This window comes from Erinaceus europaeus, chromosome 2, assembly GCF_950295315.1.
Source record: "Erinaceus europaeus chromosome 2, mEriEur2.1, whole genome shotgun sequence".
Taxonomy (NCBI): Eukaryota; Metazoa; Chordata; class Mammalia; order Eulipotyphla; family Erinaceidae; genus Erinaceus; species Erinaceus europaeus.
Window position 1 is genome coordinate 196,286,225 of NC_080163.1, and position 18,897 is coordinate 196,305,121.

The window sequence follows — 18,897 nt, forward strand, 5'->3', positions numbered from 1 at the left end:
TTCACCATTTGTGAAGCTTTCCCCCTGCAGGTGGGGACCGGGGGCTTGAACCCCGTCCTTGCGCACTATAAAATGTGCGCTCAACTAGGTGCGCGCACTGTAATAAGTGCGCTCAACTAGGTGTGCCCACCCCCCTTCAGTTTTTCTGTCCTATCAAGTAAAAATAAAATGAAGAATCAAACTGGAGAGCTGGGCAAGGAGTCGGATTAGGGGAGAGGATGGGTCAGGGTGGACGTGGACATCAGGTAACCCCAAACCCCTACCCTCACTGGGCTGGGACAACCCTCCCCAAAGACACGCACAGAATCATGCAGAGAGCCAGGTGAGCTTTAAAGGCGACAATTTGGGGGAGAGGGTACGCAGGGTGCAGAGTCACGTTGGGGGGGGGGCATCTCAGCTAGGCACGGGGACCCTGGTCTGGCTCCCGCTCCGCCCCGGGGACACTGCGGATGTCGGGCAGCAGGTGGCAGCCGGCCACGATGTCCAGGCGCTCGGCCAGGGCGCACAGGTCACCCCGCGCCAGGCGCACGCTGTGGGCCGCCGCCAAGCCCGCTGCCTGCGCCGCCGCCAGCCTGCCGGCCAGGGCGGCCACGTCGCGACCCGCGCGCCGGTACACGCCGCTCACGGCGGCCGCCACGTCGTGGTCCAGCCGGGCCTGGCTCTCCGCCAGCCGGAGTTGCAGCAGCGAGCGCGCGGGCGCCGGCGCCTCCTCCGCGCCCCAGGCCTCCCCGGCCGCCGTGTCCCGCTGCACCACGAGCGGAGGCAGGTCCCGCGGCGCTGCCCTGCGCTCGGGCTCCGGCTCCGGCTCCGGCTCCGAGTCGGTCTCCGCGGCCTCCCCGGCCACCCGCAGCCCCGTGGGGCGGCCGCGCATCGGGCCCGAGGGTCCCAGGTACAGCTCCTCCTCCTCAGACGAGGACCGCGACAGCTCCGAGTCCGTCTCCACCGCCTCCCCGGGCACCACCGCCGTCTGCGGCCTCTGCCGCGGCCTCCGCCGAGGACCCTGGGACGCCATGACCCGGAGCTGGCGGGAGAGAGGGGCAGAGGGGCCGTGTGAGGGGCCGGCCCCTGCCAGGGGCTCTGGAGCTCCAGATATGCACCGCTCCCAGCCCCGACGGAGGGGCATCTTTCCTGTCCAGGATGATGGAGTTAGTGAGCATCGCAGTTCCATTCTGGTCTGCAGGTCTCTAACAGAATTATTCCAGGAGCCACCTTGAGAAAACTTGGCACAGGTGCTGTGGGTGTTGTGCCAGTCACAGCTGCCAGCGGGAGTGGCTACATAAAAATTCCAACTTCTCCCGCTGGCTTCTCAAGAGAGCCTGAGCTAAAATAACACGGATGAAAGCTTCTAGATAATGCCAGAGTCTGCAGCTGCAACCCCCTCCAGCCACTACTGCCTGGAGGAAGGGGAGGAGGGTTTGAGGTGGCGAGGAGATAGTTCACTCTCTAGAGCACACACTGCTGTGCATATGGACTTGGGTTCCAGCCCTCAGCACTAGATAGGAACACTGTGCAAAGGTGAATTTTCAGGACCAGAAAGATAAAGTAATAGTTATTCAAAAGACTTTCATGCCTGAGGCTTTGCAGTCCCAGGTTCAAACTCCAGCACCATCAAAATCCAGGACTGAGCAATATTCTGGTTTCTCTCTGTGCATATTTTCTCTCTCTCTCTTTCATTGAAATATATTTAAAGGGACACGGCGCTTCAAGGGTGGTGTCATGGTGTCTCTCCTTCTGTCCTCTATTCAGAAAAAAAAGAAAAACGGACTGCTTGAGTCACTGAATGGGTGTGAAGTCCTAGAAGCAAAAAAGATATTTTTAATATTTATTTATTCCCTTTTGTTGCCCTTGTTGTTTTATTGTTTTAGTTATTATTGTTGTTGTTATTGATATCGTTATTGTTAGCACAGAGAGAAATGGAGAGAGGAGGGGAAGACAGAGAGGGGGAGAGAAAGACAGACACCTGCAGGCCTGCTTCACAGCTTGTGAAGCGACTCCCCCGCAGGTGGGGAACCGGGGGCTCGAACCGGGATTCTTACGCCGGTCCTGGCGCTTGGTGATACATGCGCTTAACCCGCTGCGCTACCGCCCGACTCCCTAAAAGATTTTTTTGAGACATGAATCTGCTACCTACTGCGTTAGGCAACTGATTAAACACCGTTTTTCCTGGTGTAGCAGGTGCAGTGGATAAAGTGCTGGATTTAAACGCACGAGGTCCAGAAATCCATCCCTGACATCGCATGTGACATCTCCTCTCTCTCCCTCATAATGAAATCGTAAACAGGGGTAAAAAGACTGCTTTTCCTCACGCCAACCCTTGCCTCTTGACTCACTGGCCTTTGCAAGCAGTGAGCACAAAACCTCCCTTTGGCTAACCTGGGGGTTACTGGACCCCAGTCTCCCCAGCGTACAAGTAAGGAAACTGAGCACAAAACTTTATAAAGATCCCAGTGTACAGATGGGAACAGGCCTGAGTTCCCAGACTCTCCCATTTCACTGTGTCCTTGCAGAAACCACACCCTCCACCCCGTTCTCCAAGTTGCATGTGACAGATGTACAGAGTGGACTCCCGAGCAATATAGGGACATGGTCCAGTCCTGAGAAAGGGACGGCCCAGCTGCACGCTGGGAAAGGTATAATCATGGGCAGCAGAGGGAAGTCATCACCGACCACCATACCTGGTCACCGAGTTTCGAGGGAACCCACTACCCAGTCAGCGCTGTGTCCCTGCAGTAGGAAGTGCTGATGCTGTTTTCCTCGCCCCTTGCCGATCACGTGAGCTGCTCAGCCACCAATCAGGAGGCACGTCTTCTGGTTTGAGGGCGTGTGAAGTCACGTGCATAAAGGAACAGCCAATAGGGGAGTCGCTGTGGGGCGCTTCCGGATTGTGCGGCAGGCACGCAGAACCTGCAGAGGACAAATAGAGATTTAAAAAAAAAAAAATGAAGTCATGGGTAGCCGGAGGCTCAGCCAGTGGGAATTCTTGAGGACGTGAGAGAGTCGCAGAGGAGGGCGGAAACTGTCAGGTGTGACCAATGAAAGGAGCAGGTTCTGCCCCTCGTCTCCCAGTTCCCACTCCGCGTGAGCCCCAGAAAAGAAGGCGGGGTTATTCTGAAACGCCAATGGCAGCGGGAGGCGGGAGGGTTTGTCCGGCTGGACCAATGAGAGTGCGAAGCGCAGGGCGGGGCGGGGCCCCAGGCGCGCGCGGCCCAGGCATGGCGGACACCGCGCTGTTCGAGTTCCTGCTCACGGAGATGGTAGCGGAGCTGTGGGCTCGCGATCGCGATCCCGATCCCGGACCGAGGGTGAGCGCCAGATCCCGGGAGGGTGAGGGGGTGGAGACACGAACTGCGACGGGAAGGCCGGAGCACAGCCGCAGAGAGCGGATCAGCCGTCGGACTGCAACTCCGGCTCCGCCCCTGCCTGGGCTCCTTCTGCAAAGTGTGGGTGCAACACAAGGCTTACGGCTAGGATTGAGGGAGGACCTCTAGTTTTTTTGTTTTTTTGGGGGGGCGGGAGGAATTCTCTCAGCTCTTAACAGGGCAGAGAAAGTCGATGGTAGTTATAATTACTGCGATTGGATCTGCACTAGGGACTTTCTGCCAGGGTTGAATTCCAGCTGCCCCTCTCACTAAATGTGAGAGTCAGTGCTTTGTAAAATGGGTATCGTAAGAGCATCTGAATCTCAGACATTTACTCCTTACTCATTCACTTAGTATTCACTAACCACCTTTTGTATTTCTAGTGCTGCATTTTTAAATATTTTAATTTTTAACCTTTCATGAGAGAGAGAGATTCGAGCCCTGGTTAATTCTGGCGTATGGTGGTTGCTGAGGCTTGAACCTGGGACCTGTAAATCCTGTGCTCTTAATAAACTGACTAGTTCCTCTGTCCGGGTGTGCATTTTAGCGGGGAGTCCACTAACCAAGAAACAGAAATGTAATATGCTGCCAACGTTAAGGAAAGAAAAAACATCATCAGAGTCAGGGAGAAGAGAAGGAGTGTTAAATGGTGGAGGAAAACCTTTCTGGGGAAGAGAAGGAGAAAGCAAGTGTAGGGGGTCCCTGAGTGGAAGAGCAGTCCAGGAAGAAGGAATCCCAGGTGCAAAGTCCTGAGGGAGGAGTTCCTCGGGCTCTTTGAAGTTGGTCCTCCTGAAGAAGAAATGAACTAAAACTTTCAGGTCCATAGTGGGACTTCTAGCACATCATCAGCCCTGGAAACATGAGAGCTGGTTGTAAATGTGTTACCAAGAAGGGGAAAAAATAAAATGTGGAGGAGAGAGCAGATGCTGAAAAATAGAAACTGCACACTTTGCCCATGCTGGGTTTTACTGTGTTTATCATCTAGATGCAAGACTATTTTACTGGCTTATGTTTTCTCTCCAGTTTAGACTTCCCTAACAGACTAGTGCTTGTTGTTATCTCCACATAGTTTTCCCCAAGTTCATTCATTTGAAAAGCTTTAACTAAAGCCCTGCTGGGTGCAGGGCATGCTGTAACTCTGGGAAATGGACATATTCAGAAATGGACATACAAATCCTTGCTTCCCTGGACTTAAAGTCAGGGGAGACAGATCTTTAGTACAGTGCACAAGTGCTGGGAGCAAGATCAAGTTTGGGTGAGGGAGAGAGCCTTGGCTTCCTCTGTATGTGTCAGGGAAGGGGTTAGCAGTGTCTCAGCACCCTACCCATACTTTTTTAAAATTATTATTATTATAGTTTTATTTTTTTAATATTTATTCCCCTTTTTTGCCCTTATTGTTGTAGTTATTATTATTGTTGTTGTTGTTGATGTCATCATTGTTGGATAGGGCAGAGAGGAGGGGAAGACAGAGAGGGGGAGAGAAAGATAGATACCTTCAGACCTGCTTCACCGCTTGTGGAGCCACTCCCCTGCAGGCGGAGAGCCCAGGGCTCGAACCTTAACACTGGTCCTTACACGGGTCCATGTGCACTTAACCCGCTGCACTACCGCCCAACTCCCCCATACTAACTTTCTAAGCAGAAGCCTGAGTCCCTGGCATCTGCTCTTTATCCTTCACTGCCAGCCCTCACCCAGGCCCTGTTTGTTCTAAACACGTTTCCCAGAAAGCTCGCCTGATAAAGCACTGCCTTACCTACCATTTGAGATTCTGGCTTCAAGCCCTGGCACCACAGAAGAGCATCATAAATGGTGTAGTGGTGCTGTAATATCCCCACCCCACTCGCCCCCTTTCTCCCTGCTTTTAAATAAAAATGGAAAATTTGTGTATGGAGCTGGCTCCTGCCCTGAGTTATTCCCTGGAGAGTAATAATATTTAATGTTATTAATAATATTTAAATATAATGGATGTGTAAATAAAGTAAGGATAAATTAATGGGGGAGAAGATAGTATAATGGTTATGCAAAGAAGCTTTCATACCTAAGGCTCCAAAGTCCCAGGTTCAGTCCTCAGCATCACCATAAGCCAGAGATGCACAGTGCTCTGGTAAGACAAAAAAAAAAAAAAATGAATGTCACTGTCCTTCCCCCAGTCCAGCCTCCTCCTTCGCTGCCCAGTTCATTCTATACACCACATCATCACTGCTTGGACACATTGGACCCTTCAGCTCATGGCAGAATGTTCCTTCCGGACTGGTGGTGGCACACCACCGGTTGAGCACATACATTACATATTATGTGGGCTGGGGAGACAGCATAATGGTTCTGGGGGAAAAAAAAAAAAAAGCTTTCATGCCTGAGGCTCCAAAAAGTCCTAGGTTCAATCCCCAGCAACACGATAAGCAGAACTGAGCAGGGCTCTGATAAAAATAATTATGTTGAGAGTCGGGCGGTAGCACAGTGGGTTAAGCGCAGGTGGTGCAAAACGCAAGGATCGGCGTAAAGATCCCGGTTCGAGCCTCCGGCTCCTCACCTACAGGGGCGTCACTTCACATGCGGTGAAGCAGGTCTGCAGGTGTCTTACCTTTCTGTCCTCCTCTCTGTCTTCCCCATCTCTTTCCATTTCTCTCTGTCCTATCCAGCAACAATGACATCAACAACAAAAATAACTAAAACAATTTTTAAAAAGGGCAAGAAAAGGGAATAAATAAATAAATACGTTACCATTCAGGGACCCAGGTTCAAGCCCCCAGTCCCTATCTGCAGGGGGGGGAGCTTCATATGTGGTGAAGCAGTGCTGCAGGGGTCTCTCTTTCTCCCTTTCCCTCCAGCCGTCTCTCTGTCAGAAAAAAAGAAAGAGAAGAAAACCTCCCACTCTGGAGGTCAGGTGCCGTGGTTACGCCCTTACACCCACTCCCACTCCTCACATTGGGTGACTGAAGCCAGTCAGACTGCTTGGTCCTGGAATCAGCTCTCCTCCCACAGACCGACATCCTGTGGGTCATCTCATAGCAGGACACACACACACACACACACACACACACACACAGTAGGTCTTCAGCGAACCTTTGCAGAGGGAAAGGAAGTCAGGCAGGGACTCATTTTGTGAGACCCAGATGGGGTCCCACCACTTCTGGCACACATCCCCCTCCCCTCAGCCCCCCCTGGGTTTCATCCTCCTGATACCATTGGATACTCCTGCCCACCTGCCCACAGAGGCTGACCTTCCTCCCTCTATAAATGGGGAAACAGGTTTTGATGATCGAGACGCTTTGCTCTCAAGTGGCCTAGGCAGGAATGGGACCAGGCCTTCCCGCTGACAAGCTTGTGCTTCACACCAGGCCCAGACAACCTCCATCCACTAGGAGGGTTTTAATGGGGTTCTGTGGTTGAATGAGCGTGGGAAGCCTGGGGTTACTAAGATTTACTGACGTTTATTTTAACCAGAGCATTGCTCAACCCTGTTTATAGTAGTGTTGAGAATTGAACCTAGGACTTCAGAACCTCAAGCATGAAAACCTTTTTGCAGAATCATCATGCTGCCTCTCTAGCCCTATTTATTTCCTTTTACCAGAGCCCTGTTCAGCCCTGGTTTATGGTGGTGCTGGAGTTTGAATCTGGGGCTTCAAAGCCTCAGGCATGAGAGTCTTTGGCAGAACCACTGTGCTGTCTCCCCAGTCCTTATTTCATTTTTATGAGCGACGTACACCTTGATGTCTGCTTCTGTGCTCAACAGACATTTACATGGCCTCCCCATTCTGCACGTCCAGGAGCTGCCCTCTCTAGCGCCAGCTCCACAAGGCCCTCCTCCACCTGTCTCCATTCAGTGGACTCTTGTATAAACTCTGGGCCGGGCCCCAGGATTCAGGAGGATGGGAGCGGCCCACTGGCTCCTCAGCTCCTCAGGATGACAAACCACTAATCCCCAAGCGCTCTTGCAGGGACTCGGGTGTGAACATCATCACGAAGTCTTCCTCCTCCACCCTTGCCTTCCCCCTCCTCCCTTGCCACCTGCTGGCCCCTGGCCTTGCCCACCCAGCTCCTCCTTTGCCCCCCCCTCATGATTCTGCATTATATTCCACTCACCCCAATGCTGGGGGGTGGTTATGCCATTGGTGCCATTCATGTGTGGAGAAACCAAGGCCACAGGGCCATTGGATACAGGCCCAGCACCACATCTCAAAGAAGTGATGGAGCCAGAATTCAAACCCAGGCAGTCAGGGGTCTGGGAGAGACTCAGCGTCAGAGCACAGGACCTTCATGCCTGAGGCCCCAGAGTCTTCAGGTTCAATCCCCAGTACACCATATGCCAGAGCTGAGCAGTGCTCTAGTGTCTCTCTCTCTCTCTCTCTCTCAGATGAATAGGGGGCCAGGAGCTGGCCCACCCAGTAGACCAGTAGAGCACATACTTTCTCGTGCACAAGGACCTGTGCTCAAGCCCATGACCGCCACACAGGAGCACACACACAGGGGAGGTCACTGTGTCTCCTCTCCCTCTCTAGCTCTGTCCCTCTATATGGAAGGAAAAAAAGAGAGAGCTGGGAAAACAGCCTAAAGGTTCTGCAAAAGACTTTTATGCCTGAGTCTCCAGCAGCACATCCAATCCCCTGCACCACCATCAGTCAGAGCTGAGCAGTGCTTTAGTTGTTGTTGGTGTGTGTGTGTGTGTGTTTCATTAAAAATAAATAGGGAGTCAGGTGGTAGCGCAGCGGGTTAAGTGCACAGGGCACAAAGCACAAGGACCAACATAAGGATCAAAGTTCAAGCCCCCGGCTCCCCACCTGCAGGGGAGTCGCTTCATAAGCAGGTCTGCAGGTGTCTATCTTTCTCTCCCCCTCCCTGTCTTCCCCTCGTCTCTCTGTTTCTCTCTGTCCTATCCAACAACAACGACAACAATATAATAACCACAACAATAAAACAACAAGAGCAACAAAAGGGAATAAGTAAATATTTAAAAATAAATAAAATCTGGGAGTCGGGTGGTAGCGTAGCAGGTTAAGTGCACGTGGCGCAAAGTGCAAGGACCGGTGTAAGGATCCCGGTTCGAGCCCCCGGCTCCCCATCTGCAGGGGAGTCCCTTCACAAGCAGTGAAGCAGGTCTGCAGGTGTCTATCTTTCTCTCCCCCTCTCTGTCTTCCCCTTCTCTCTCCATTTCTCTCTGTCCTATCCACCAACAACAACAATGATAACTACAACAATAAAACAACAAGGGCAACAAAAGGGAATAAATAGATATTTAAAATAAAATAAAATCTATTTTAAAATATAATAAGAAAAAAAGAATCTGCAAGGAGTGCTGGAATCATGGAGGTGGAAAACCCTGATGAAAAGGTGGGGTGATTGTGGTTGCTAAGAAGGCGGTAGCACAGTGGCTAAAGTGTGGGAGGTCCTGCATGAGGTCCTCAGTTCAGTTTCAGGCATCAAATCACATGTGCCAGAATGATGCTCTGCTTCTCTCTTCCTCCTCTCTGTCTTTTTTTTGGGGGAGCGTGTGGGGGGAGCTTAGTGACAACACAATGAATCCACAGCTCCCAACAACCTTTTTTTCTTTCCTCTTTCCTTTCTCTATTATACTTGGTAGGACAGAAAGAAATTGAGAGAATAGGGGAGTCGGGCTGTAGCGCAGCGGGTTAAGCGCAGGTGGCGCAAAGCACAAGGACCGGCATAAGGATCCCGGTTCGAACCCCGGCTCCCCACCTGCAGGGGAGTCGCTTCACAGGCGGTGAAGCAGGTCTGCAGGTGTCTATCTTTCTCTCCTCCTCTCTGTCTTCCCCTCCTCTCTCCATTTCTCTCTGTTCTATCCAACGACAACAACAATAATAACTACAACAATAAAACAACAAGGGCAACAAAAAGGGAATAAATAAATAAAATAAATATTTAAAAAAAAAAAAAGGAATTGAGAGAATAAGGGAAGAGAGAGCGGGACAGAAAGATACCTGCTTCACTACTTGTGAAACGTCCCCCCAGCAGGTGCAGAATGAGGCTCAAACACGGGTCCTTGCACATGGTGATATGTTCACTTAACCAGGTGCACTACTGTCCCGCCCCTCAAATCTTTAAAAAAAAGAGGGTTGGGGTGGCCTGAGAGGTGGCGCAGTGGTAAAGCTTTGGACTCTCGAGCATGAGGTTCCGAGTTTGATCCCCAGCAGCACATGTGCCAGAGTGATGTCTGGTTCTTTCTCTCTCCTCCTATCTTTCTCTAAATAAATAAAATCTTAAAAAAAGAAGAAGAAGAAGAAGAAGAAGGTTGGGGAGTCGGGCGGTAGCGCAGGGGGTTAGGCGCAAGTGGTGCAAAGTGCAAGGACTGGCGTAAAGATCCCGGTCCGAGCCCCCAACTCCCCACCTACAGGGAAGTCGCTTCATAAGCGGTGAAGCTGGACTACAGGTGTCTGTCTTCCTCTTTCCCTCTCTGTCTTCCCCTCCTCTCTCCATTTCTCTTTGTTATAACAACAACAATAATAACTACAACAACAGTAAAAACCAACAAGGGCAACAAAAGGGAAAATAAATATTAAAAAATTCTTTAAAAAAAGAGAGAGGATTTGGGGAGATAGCATGATGGTTATGCAAAAAGACTTTCATGCCCAGGGCTCTGAGGTCTCAGGTTCAATCTACAGCCAGATCTCAGCAGTCTTCTGGTGTTTCACTGTGTATCACTAAATAAAAATAACAACTACATATAAGAAAAAGCGCTCTCTCCCACCCTCTCTTGCTCACCCTCTGTCTGAGAGTCCCTCCCTTCCCAGCTGATTCCCTATAAGAACACACCCCACATTGTTTCCGAGGCCGAGTTGTAGTATTCCATTGTGTCTCTAACACACGTGAGGAAACTGAGGCACAGGGCAGCTCCCGCCGCTGAATAGCTGGGTGGATCTGGGGATCGGGGCCGTGGGGCACTTGGCCCACTCCCTTTCTGCTCTTCCACACTCAGTTAGTCACAGGCCCCTCCCAGAGACCTCTTGGGGCAGCCGGAGGAAGCTTCTGGGTGGGACCAAGCTCGCCTGCTGTGTCATCAACCAGGCCTGGTCCCCACCAAGCAGCAGGGACTGCCTTGGTCAGACCTGGGCTGGACTTGGGGGTGGGCCTGCCTGCCTGAGGTCCCCAAGCTGCGGTCACTGGTATACCTAGGGCCATGTCTCAAGCCTCTGTCACAGCAGACACTGAGGCCTATAAATTTCCTTTTTTTTTTTTTCCCAGAGAGACAGATACAGGGAGATACCACAGCACTCAAGCTTCCTTCAGTGCAGTGGGGGCCAGGCTCGAACCTGGGTCATGTACATGGCAGGCAAGGCAGTGCACTATCCAGGTGAGCTATTTTTGCCAATCCGAGTCATCTGTTGTCTATGAAGAGTACGGTGCTTCCTGCCACCTTCCAGCTTGGCATTTCTAATGTCCTAGCCGCAGTCTTCCTCCCTTTCTCCTCCAGGGAACCTGGATAAAGACCAGGTGTCGGGGACTGGGAAGATAGCATAATGGTTATGCAAACAGACTCTCGTGCCTGAGACTCCCAAGTCCTAGGTTCAGTCCCCCAGCACCACCATAAGCCAGAGCTGAGCAGTGCTCTGGTGAAAAAAAACAAAAGCACTCACCCCACCACCACCACCACCACCACCACCACCACCACCACCACCACCACCACCACCACCACCACCACCACCACCACGTCCCGTCGACCCAAGCACGACCCAGCAACCTGATGGTTCGGTTCTCGCCTGCGCCATGTCTGGCTCCTCCAGTGCTGTGGCTGTGAGGAAGGTGGTTCAGCGGCCTCAGCTGGAAGCCGGGCTAAACGGCGTGAAGGTTTCCCAAGCAGCCGCAGACTTAAAACAATTCTGTCTGCAGAATGCTCAGCCTGACCCCTTGCTGACCAGAGTGTCTTCAAGTACGAATTTCTTCAGACCTCAGAAAGTTTGTTCCTTTTTGTAGTAAAACATATCTTTGGTAGGTTTTTTTTTTTTAATTTATTTAATTTTATTTTCCCTTTTGTTGCCCTTGTTGTTTTTATTGTCGTTGTAGTTATTACTGTTGTTAATGTCGTCGTTGTTGGATAGGACAGAGAGAAATGAAGAGAGATGAGGAAGACAGAGGGGGAGAGAAAGACAGACACCTGCAGACCAGCTTCACCGCTTGTGAAGGGACTCCCCTGCAGGTGGGAAGCTGGGGGCTCGAACCTTCATCCTTACGCCAGTCATTGAGCTTCAAGCCACGTGTGCTTAACCCACTGCGCTACCGCCCAACTCCCAGAAGGAAGGTTTTCTGATCTACTTTTCATGACCCAGTCAGTATTCAAAAGAGGAGCTAAATTTGAAGCTTCTATAGCTTAATAGCTTATCCCGATAACACGTGCCATACTATGTAAACTCCTCTCAGTTCTTAACATCTACCTCTCTGGATTTTCATGGATTTCTATTTCACAAGGGTAATTATTTTATATAGACTGGTTACAGACACAATAAAATACTTAGTATAGGAAATCGGGTGGTAGTGCGCGGGTTACGCGCACGTGGCGCAAAGCTCAAGGACCGGCATAAGGATCCCAATTCGAGCCTCCGGCTCTCCACCTGCAGGGGTGTCGCTTCACAGGTGGTGAAGCAGGTCTTCAGGTGTCTATCTTTATCTCCCCCTCTCTGTCTTCCCCTCCTCTCCTCTCCATTTCTCTCTGTCCTATCTAACTATGACCTAAATAACAACAACAATAACTACAACAATAAGACAACAAGGGGAACAAAAGGGAAAATAAATAAATACATTTAAATTAAAAAATACTTAGTATAAAAAAAAAAACAACAGACAATGGCAAGGCTTCAGCTTGAATGCTAGGATGTATATGAAATAAAAATAAATAAAAGCAACCCAGGAGGGAGGCCAGTAGACAGGGAACTGGACATTGGACCCATGGGTATAGGGTCCTGGGTTCAGCCACCTGTATCGCGTGTGCCAGAGTGATGCTCTGCTTCTCTCTCTCTCTCTCTCTCTCTCTCTCTCACACACATTAATAAATCAAGCCTGGGGAGACAGCATCATGGTTCTGCAAAAGACTCATGCCTGAGGCTCTGAGGTCTCAGATTCAATGTCAGCACCACCATCAGCCAGAGCTGATGAGCAATGTTCTGGGGGTAGAAAGGAAAAAAAAAAACACCTTTTTGTTTACTTCTCTGGAATCACTGTGTGTGTGTGTACACACTCTCTCACACACACACACAATCAGATTGTCAGGAAACTCATGGCACACATTTTCTCTGAGTTATGACTTTTCCAACAGCCCAATATTTCCTAAATAACAGCTACAGGCAGCTCTCTCTGTCACACTAGTTTTACCAATTTTATTGTTACTGGGGATGAGGTGGAGTGGGGGAAGGTATACAGCCCCCTGCCCCACCCCCACCCCCCAACCAAGTCAGGGAGATGAGGCTCAGCCCATGGTAGCAGCTACAGACCCAGGTGTTCTCTGCCCAGTGGCCTGGCCTCAGGCTACTGAGAGAAGCCTCACTGTGAGGACTCCCCAAAAAGTGCTCAATGAGGTGAAGAGTGTTGCCAGGAAGGAGAGTGGAAGGCAGGTGAGGCTGAGCTAGGGGAGATACGCCCCACACACACCGCAGGACGGTGCAGTGGATAAAGTGTTGGACTCTCAAGCATGAGGTCCTGAGTTTGATCCCTGGCATCACATGAATCAGAGTGATGCTCTAGTTCTCTTACACACACACACACACACACACACACACACATAGATAATAAAGTAACAGAATTTGAGGGGTGGCAGCGCACCTGGTTAAGCACACACATTATAATGCACAAGGACCCGGGTTCGAGCCCCATTCCCCACCTGCAGGGGGAAAGCTTTATGAGTGGTGAAGCAGTGCTGTAGATATGTCTCTCTGTCTCTCTCCCTATCTCCCCTTTTCCTCTCAATTTCTGGCTGTCTCTATCCAGTAAGGTAAGAAAAATTTAAAGACTATTAAAATTAATTAATAGAATTTGATAAATTAAGGCCCACACTAGGGAGTCGGGCAGTAGCACAGCTGGTTAAGCACACGTGGTGCAAAGTGCAAAGACCAGCATAAGAATCCCAGTTCGAGCCCCCAGCTCCCCATCTGCAGGGGAGTTGCTTCACAGGCACTGAAGCAGGTCAGCAGGTGTCTATCTTTCTCTCCCCCTCTCTGTCTTCCCCTCCTCTCTCCATTTCTCTCTGTCCTAGCCAACAACGACGACATCAATAACAACAATAAAAGACAAGGGAAAATAATGTGGTCTGGGAGGTGGTGTAGTGGACAAGAGAAAATAAATATAAAAATTAAAGGGATTCCAGCGGTAGCGCAGCGGGTTAAGCGCACATGGCGCTAAGCGCAAGGATCGGCATAAGGACCCGGGTTCGAGCCCCCACCCCCCCACCTGCAGGGGAGTCCCTTCACAGGCAGTGAAGAAGGTCTGCAGGTGTCTGCCTTTCTCTTTCCCTCCTCTCTCCATTTCCCTCTGTCCTATCCAACAACGACGACATCAACAACAACAAAATAAGGGCAACAAAAGGGAAAATAAATAATAATAATAAATAAAAGACCCACACTACTCTTGTTTTGCCAAACACATGGAGTTTTACCACTCCAAACCACGATTTCACTCAGACAGAAACACTACAACACCAGTCCTTCCCCTAGCGCCAGGGAACCTTCCATGTGGTACCAGACCTGAGCCTTGTGTGTGACACTGCAGGTGCCCTGCCCAGTGGGCTAGTTCTCTAGCACCACCCCTGTTGTCCCTCGAGCCTGGGGGCTCAGGCCTGGGAGGGGGGCTGTAGGGAAGGAGTAGAGGGCTTCTGATGGCCTGGGAGACCTACAGAGGGACCAACGGGAGGGGCCAGTGGGTGTGGGGTGCTGGGACCCCCGTGAGCTGAGCCTGTCTGGTGCCTCTAGGGTCAGAAGACGAGCCTGTCGGCGCTGGAGGGCATGGGCTTCCGCGTGGGCCAGGCGCTGGGTGAGAGGTGAGCCGGGCCTCCGCGGGGTGGGGGGCGCCCCGCTCGCCAGGGAACCCAGCGGCCGCTCCCCCCAGGCTGCCCCGGGAGCTGCCCGCCTTCAGGGAGGAGCTGGACGCGCTCAAGTTCCTGTGCAAAGACCTGTGGGCCGCCCTGTTCCAGAAGCAGATGGACAGCCTCCGCACCAACCACCAGGTGGGGGGCTGCCGGGTGGGGCACCGGCACATCCCACGGGCCCTTCTACACCTGGGCCTGTGAGCACTGTGGTTTGGGGGTGCCTTCCCCCTGCACCCCCTGCCAGGTGCCAGGTCTCTCTCTCTAACCCCCAGGGGACCTACGTGCTGCAGGACAACAGCTTCCCCCTGCTGGTCCGCATGGCGTCGGGTGTGCAGTATGTGGATGAGGCCCCCAAGGTATGGGGGTTGCTGGGGGCCCAGGCCCCGGGAAGAGGTGCCTCCCTTTCCGTGATGCTATGCGCCCCCATAGCCCTGGGTCCTGGAGGGTCGGCCCCCATCCCCCGTGACCTGTACCCTGGTCCCCCCAGTTCTTGGCCTTCCCCTGCGGCCTCCTGCGCGGAGCCCTCAGCACCCTGGGCATCAGGAGCCTGGTCACCGCCTCCGTGACCACCCTGCCGGCCTGTGAGTTGGGGGGGGGTCTCCCCTTCACACGACACAGTCCCCTCTGCTCCCCAGGGCTGCCAAGTCCCCTTCCACCTGCCTTTTTGTAAAGATTTATTGCTGGGGTATGAAGGGGGGGGGTTGGCGACAAAACAGCTCACTTGGATAGTGTGCTGCTTGGCCAAGGTGGAGCCCAGCCCCCAGGGTGTTGAAGGAAGCTCTGACCTTTCGCTTTGTCTGTTATCAAAAACAAAACAAGGCAAATAAATAAATAAATAAAAGATGGGGGAGCTGGAAGAGGGCTCATTCTACCAAGCTGAGGACCCAAGTTTTAGCCCCTGGCACCACGTGGAAGAGGCACCGTGCACAGCGCCAAGGGAAGCAGCTTTGCCAAGTGGTGGGATGGAGTCTCTTCCTCTACCCCCTTCCCTGTTTATCTCTCTCTGTCTCTGTCTCTGTATAAAATAAAAAATGATTCACATACAGCCAAGGGGTCAGGAGTTCCCCGGGTAGTGTGCGGTGCCTTGCCCAGGCTCTAGCCCCAGCACCACATGAGGGAAGCTTCAGTGCTGTGATGCCTTCCTCTCTCTTTTTTTTTTTTAAGATTTTAAAAAAATATTTATTTATTTATTTATTGTTGCCCTTGTTTTTACTGTTGTTGTGGTTATTGTTGTTGATGTCATCGTTGGTTAGGACAGAGAGAAATGGAGAGAGGAGGGGAAGACAGAGGGGAGAGAAAGACAGACACCTGCAGACCTGCTTCACCGCCTGTGAAGCGACTCCCCTACAGGTGGGGAGCCGGGGGCTCGAACCGGGATCCTCATGCCGGTCCCTGCGCTTAACCTGCTGCGCTACCACCCAACTCCCTACCTCCTCCCTCTGTCTTTATCAGAAGTAGAAAGAACAGAAAGGGGGGCAGGTGGTGGCACACCTGGTAAAGTGCACACGTTACCATGTGCAAGGACCAGGTTGGAGCTCCTGCTCCCCACCTGTAGGGGGGAAGCTTCAGGAACGCTGGAGCAGGTCTACAGGTGTCTGTCTCTCTCCCTATCTCCCTTCCCCTCCCCTCTCAATTTATCTCTATCAAATAAAGGGGAAAAAGAAAGAAAGAAAAGTGGGGGCAGGTGACTCACAGATACAGCTCAGTGGGTAGGGTATGTGCCTTGCCGCATACACAGCCCAGGTTCAAGACACAGTATCACATGAGGGGTAACACAGCACCTGGGGAAGCTCTCATTCTTGCTCTCCTCTCCAGATGAAAACGGTTGCCTGGAGTGGTGAATTCCCACATGCTTGAGGGCCAGCAATGAAAAATAAAATAAATTAAAAGTCAGCCAAGGTGTGGTGAAAACAGTCTGCAGCACTGCAAAATAAACAAAAACTGGCTAATTTGTTTACATTTATAAAAGAGCAAAGGAGAGGCCAGGCAAAGCCAGGAGCCTCTGGTGCTCAAACCTGCAGCCTCTGGGGCCACAGACATACAAGCTGCTTTAATAGACTGAGCTCACTCCCCACACTGTTAAACATATATATATTTATTTATTTATTTATTTATTTATTTATTTATTTATTTGATAGAGACAGCCAGAAATTTAGAGGAAGGAGAAGAGAGAGAGACACCTGCAGCCCTGCTTCCTCACTTGTGAAGCTTTCCACCTGCAGATGGGGACCAGGAGCTTGAACTCGGGTCCTTGGGTATTGTAACATGTGCACTCAGCCAGGTGCGCCACCACTCGGCCCTCCTACAATTTTATTTAGTATTATTAAAAAGAAAATTTTTTTCCTCCAGAGCACTGTTCAGCTCTGGCTTCTGGTGGTAGGAGGGATTGAGCCTGGGACCTCAGAGCCTCAGGCATAAAGTCTGTTTGCATCACCATTATGCTGTCTCCTGTCCTGTAAATTACTATTATTATTTTAAGATGTATTTATTCTGAATAGAGCCAGCAGAGCACTGCTCAGCTCTGACATTAGGTGCTGCCAGGGATTAAACCCGCAGCCTTTAGGGCCTCGGGCATGCAAGTGGGTGCTCTCACAGGCTGAGCCATGTCCCAAACACCTGGTCCCCACCCCAGCTTCTTGCTGCCTTGGGGTGCACCTGTTCAGAGGGGAGCCCTTCCATGATTAGGGAGCCTAATGATCTGGAACCCTCTTCTCAGCCCAGGCCCACCACCAGAGGGGCCCCAGCCCTTCAGCACCCATCCCTTTGCTGCTACACACACACACACACACACACACACACACACACACACACACACACACGGGGTGCGGTTGGGCCTCAGCGATCAGGCTGATTGGCACCTATAGGCAGACGCCCCTCCCACATGCTTGGCCTTCATACCCCTTGTTATAGCCGGATGCAGGTCAGCTGGGCGGAGAGCTTCCCCCTCACACCAGCCCCAGGCCTCCCAGCTGTTGGGGTGCTCACTGCTTGCCCCCAAAGCCCCCAGCCTCCTCCCCCTAAAGCCACCCTTTCTCTTGCAGGTAAGTTCCAGGTGGTGATCCAGAAATCCTGAGACATCCCAGGCCCCTCCACACCCCAGCTGGGCCGCCAGCCACTGCTGCCTTTGGGGCAGGGGGTGCCCAGCCACTGTGAGCACCCTGCATGGCAGGACAGTTAGGAGGTGTGGGGCTCCACAAACATGTCGAATGAAAGCTTCATGTGGGGCCAGGCGGTGGTGCACCTAGTAGAGTGCACACATTACAGCGCACAAGGACCTAGGTTCAAGCCCCTGGTCCCCACCTGCAGGGGGAAAGCTTCACGAGTGGTGAAGCAGGGCTGCAGGTGTCTGTCTCTCCCCATTACCATCTCCCCCTCCCCTCTCAATTTCTGGCTGTCTCTATCCAATAAATAAATAGAGATTTAAAAAAATATGGCTTCATGTGACACAGCTTCTGGGTGGGAGGTGGCAGTTGAGGGGAGTCTGTCTCAGGATTTGGGAGTGGACACACCCAAAACCTCCCCTGCCAGGCCAGAGTCCCAGAGCCTCCCACCCTGCACAGGGTCAGGGCAAGGAGGGTCCCCCCATACCAGCACCCTCAACAAGTCTGGGCCTGCCCTCTGCCCGGCAGGCACACACAGTGTTGGGGGGTTTGGGTTGATGAGCCCCTCTGCCCAGTGCAGGGCTGGGGCTGAGGATGGACTGAGAGAGGCCTGCCCCTCCCCTCCACACACCCGTCCACACTGCACGTGCCTGACAACACAAGGCAGCCTGGAGTGACCCTGCCACCTGGCCTGCCCTCCCTCCCTCTGTCCCGCCTCCTCCGTATTTATACCCCAGCATCTGGGGCAGCTCTCTCACTCCTCCGAGGCCTTCAGGTGGGTGAGTCTCTGTCCCATCCTGCTGCAGGCAGGCTAGGGGGGAGCCCCATGCCCTGGTGAGGGTGCAGGGGTGGGGGGCTGAGGAGTCTGGTGTAGGCCTGTCCTCTTCACCACCACCCCCAACCATGGAGCTGCACTGGGGACCTGCCCTACCTGTGTCCCCTGCCTGGGCTGCCCCCTGTCCCTCCCTTCCCTCCCCCCAAATCCAGCAGGAGCCTGGCAGATGCTTCTGCAAGGAATCAAGGTGTTGGGGGGGGGGGGTAGCTCTGCCCTCAGGAGGCCCACGGGCCAGTGAGACGGCTTACTGGGTGGGTGCCTGCCCTGCCACACTCCAGACACAGGTTCGAACCCTGGCCTTGGGGGAAGCTTTTGTCCTGTGGCATCTTCCCCTCTCTATCTCTGTCGCCCTCTTGTCTATCTCTGAAAAAGTCATTCCTGACCTGTGAAACCCTGGTGATGGCCAAAAAAGAAAAAAAAAGACGTGCCAGTTCTGCCTCCCTGCCTGGTGGAGGCTCCTGACCCAATCTAGGCATCATCAGGGAGGGCGTTCTGGAGGAGGAAGAGGAGGAAGACAACCAGAACCATCAAACTGGGAACAGCTGTTTGTATTTCTGGGCTGTTTCTTCCCAAACTGGA

General features: G+C 52.3%; 4 protein-coding genes across 6 annotated transcripts in view; 2 read left to right on the plus strand and 2 right to left on the minus strand.

Annotated features, from left to right (window-relative positions):
- PPP1R37 (protein phosphatase 1 regulatory subunit 37) overlaps nucleotides 1-18,897 on the minus strand; it is a 131,173-nt gene that overhangs the window by 68,399 nt on the left and 43,877 nt on the right. The gene's annotated exons all lie outside the window — the stretch shown is intronic.
- Nucleotides 312-2,824, minus strand: BLOC1S3 (biogenesis of lysosomal organelles complex 1 subunit 3). Its single transcript, XM_007532862.3, has 2 exons — nucleotides 2,676-2,824; nucleotides 312-1,021 (listed from the first exon to the last, which is right to left on the minus strand). The coding sequence occupies exon 2, from the start codon at nucleotides 1,010-1,012 to the stop codon at nucleotides 398-400; it is 615 nt and encodes a 204-aa protein (XP_007532924.1). The 5' UTR covers nucleotides 1,013-1,021; nucleotides 2,676-2,824; the 3' UTR covers nucleotides 312-397.
- On the plus strand, nucleotides 1,123-17,811 carry TRAPPC6A (trafficking protein particle complex subunit 6A). Of its 3 annotated transcripts, none has more exons than XM_060186176.1 (6): nucleotides 1,123-1,149; nucleotides 14,267-14,334; nucleotides 14,403-14,520; nucleotides 14,655-14,738; nucleotides 14,870-14,963; nucleotides 17,424-17,811. In XM_060186176.1, exons 1-6 carry the CDS (start codon nucleotides 1,138-1,140, stop codon nucleotides 17,453-17,455), a joined length of 408 nt encoding a protein of 135 aa, XP_060042159.1. In that variant the 5' UTR covers nucleotides 1,123-1,137; the 3' UTR covers nucleotides 17,456-17,811. The 3 variants fall into 3 exon arrangements, with proteins under 3 accessions (XP_060042159.1, XP_007532925.2, XP_060042160.1); XM_007532863.3 differs by lacking the exon at nucleotides 1,123-1,149 and adding an exon at nucleotides 3,156-3,302; XM_060186177.1 differs by lacking the exon at nucleotides 1,123-1,149 and adding an exon at nucleotides 3,331-3,440.
- On the plus strand, nucleotides 10,703-12,514 carry LOC132536975 (guanine nucleotide-binding protein G(I)/G(S)/G(O) subunit gamma-5-like). The gene is made up of 2 exons (XM_060186449.1): nucleotides 10,703-10,709; nucleotides 10,936-12,514. Exons 1-2 carry the CDS (start codon nucleotides 10,703-10,705, stop codon nucleotides 11,283-11,285), a joined length of 357 nt encoding a protein of 118 aa, XP_060042432.1. The 3' UTR covers nucleotides 11,286-12,514.

What these genes read in the sequence shown, in the direction of transcription:
- BLOC1S3 (XM_007532862.3), bottom strand. Translation starts at nt 1,012, where the DNA reads ATGGCGTCCCAGGGTCCTCGGCGGAGGCCGCGGCAGAGGCCGCAGACG.
- TRAPPC6A (XM_007532863.3), top strand. Translation starts at nt 3,159, where the DNA reads ATGAGAGTGCGAAGCGCAGGGCGGGGCGGGGCCCCAGGCGCGCGCGGC. An exon ending in GCCTCCGCACCAACCACCAG is followed by an intron (nt 14,521 to 14,654) that starts GTGGGGGGCTGC and finishes TCTAACCCCCAG; the next exon opens with GGGACCTACGTGCTGCAGGA. An exon ending in CGTGACCACCCTGCCGGCCT is followed by an intron (nt 14,964 to 17,423) that starts GTGAGTTGGGGG and finishes TTTCTCTTGCAG; the next exon opens with GTAAGTTCCAGGTGGTGATC.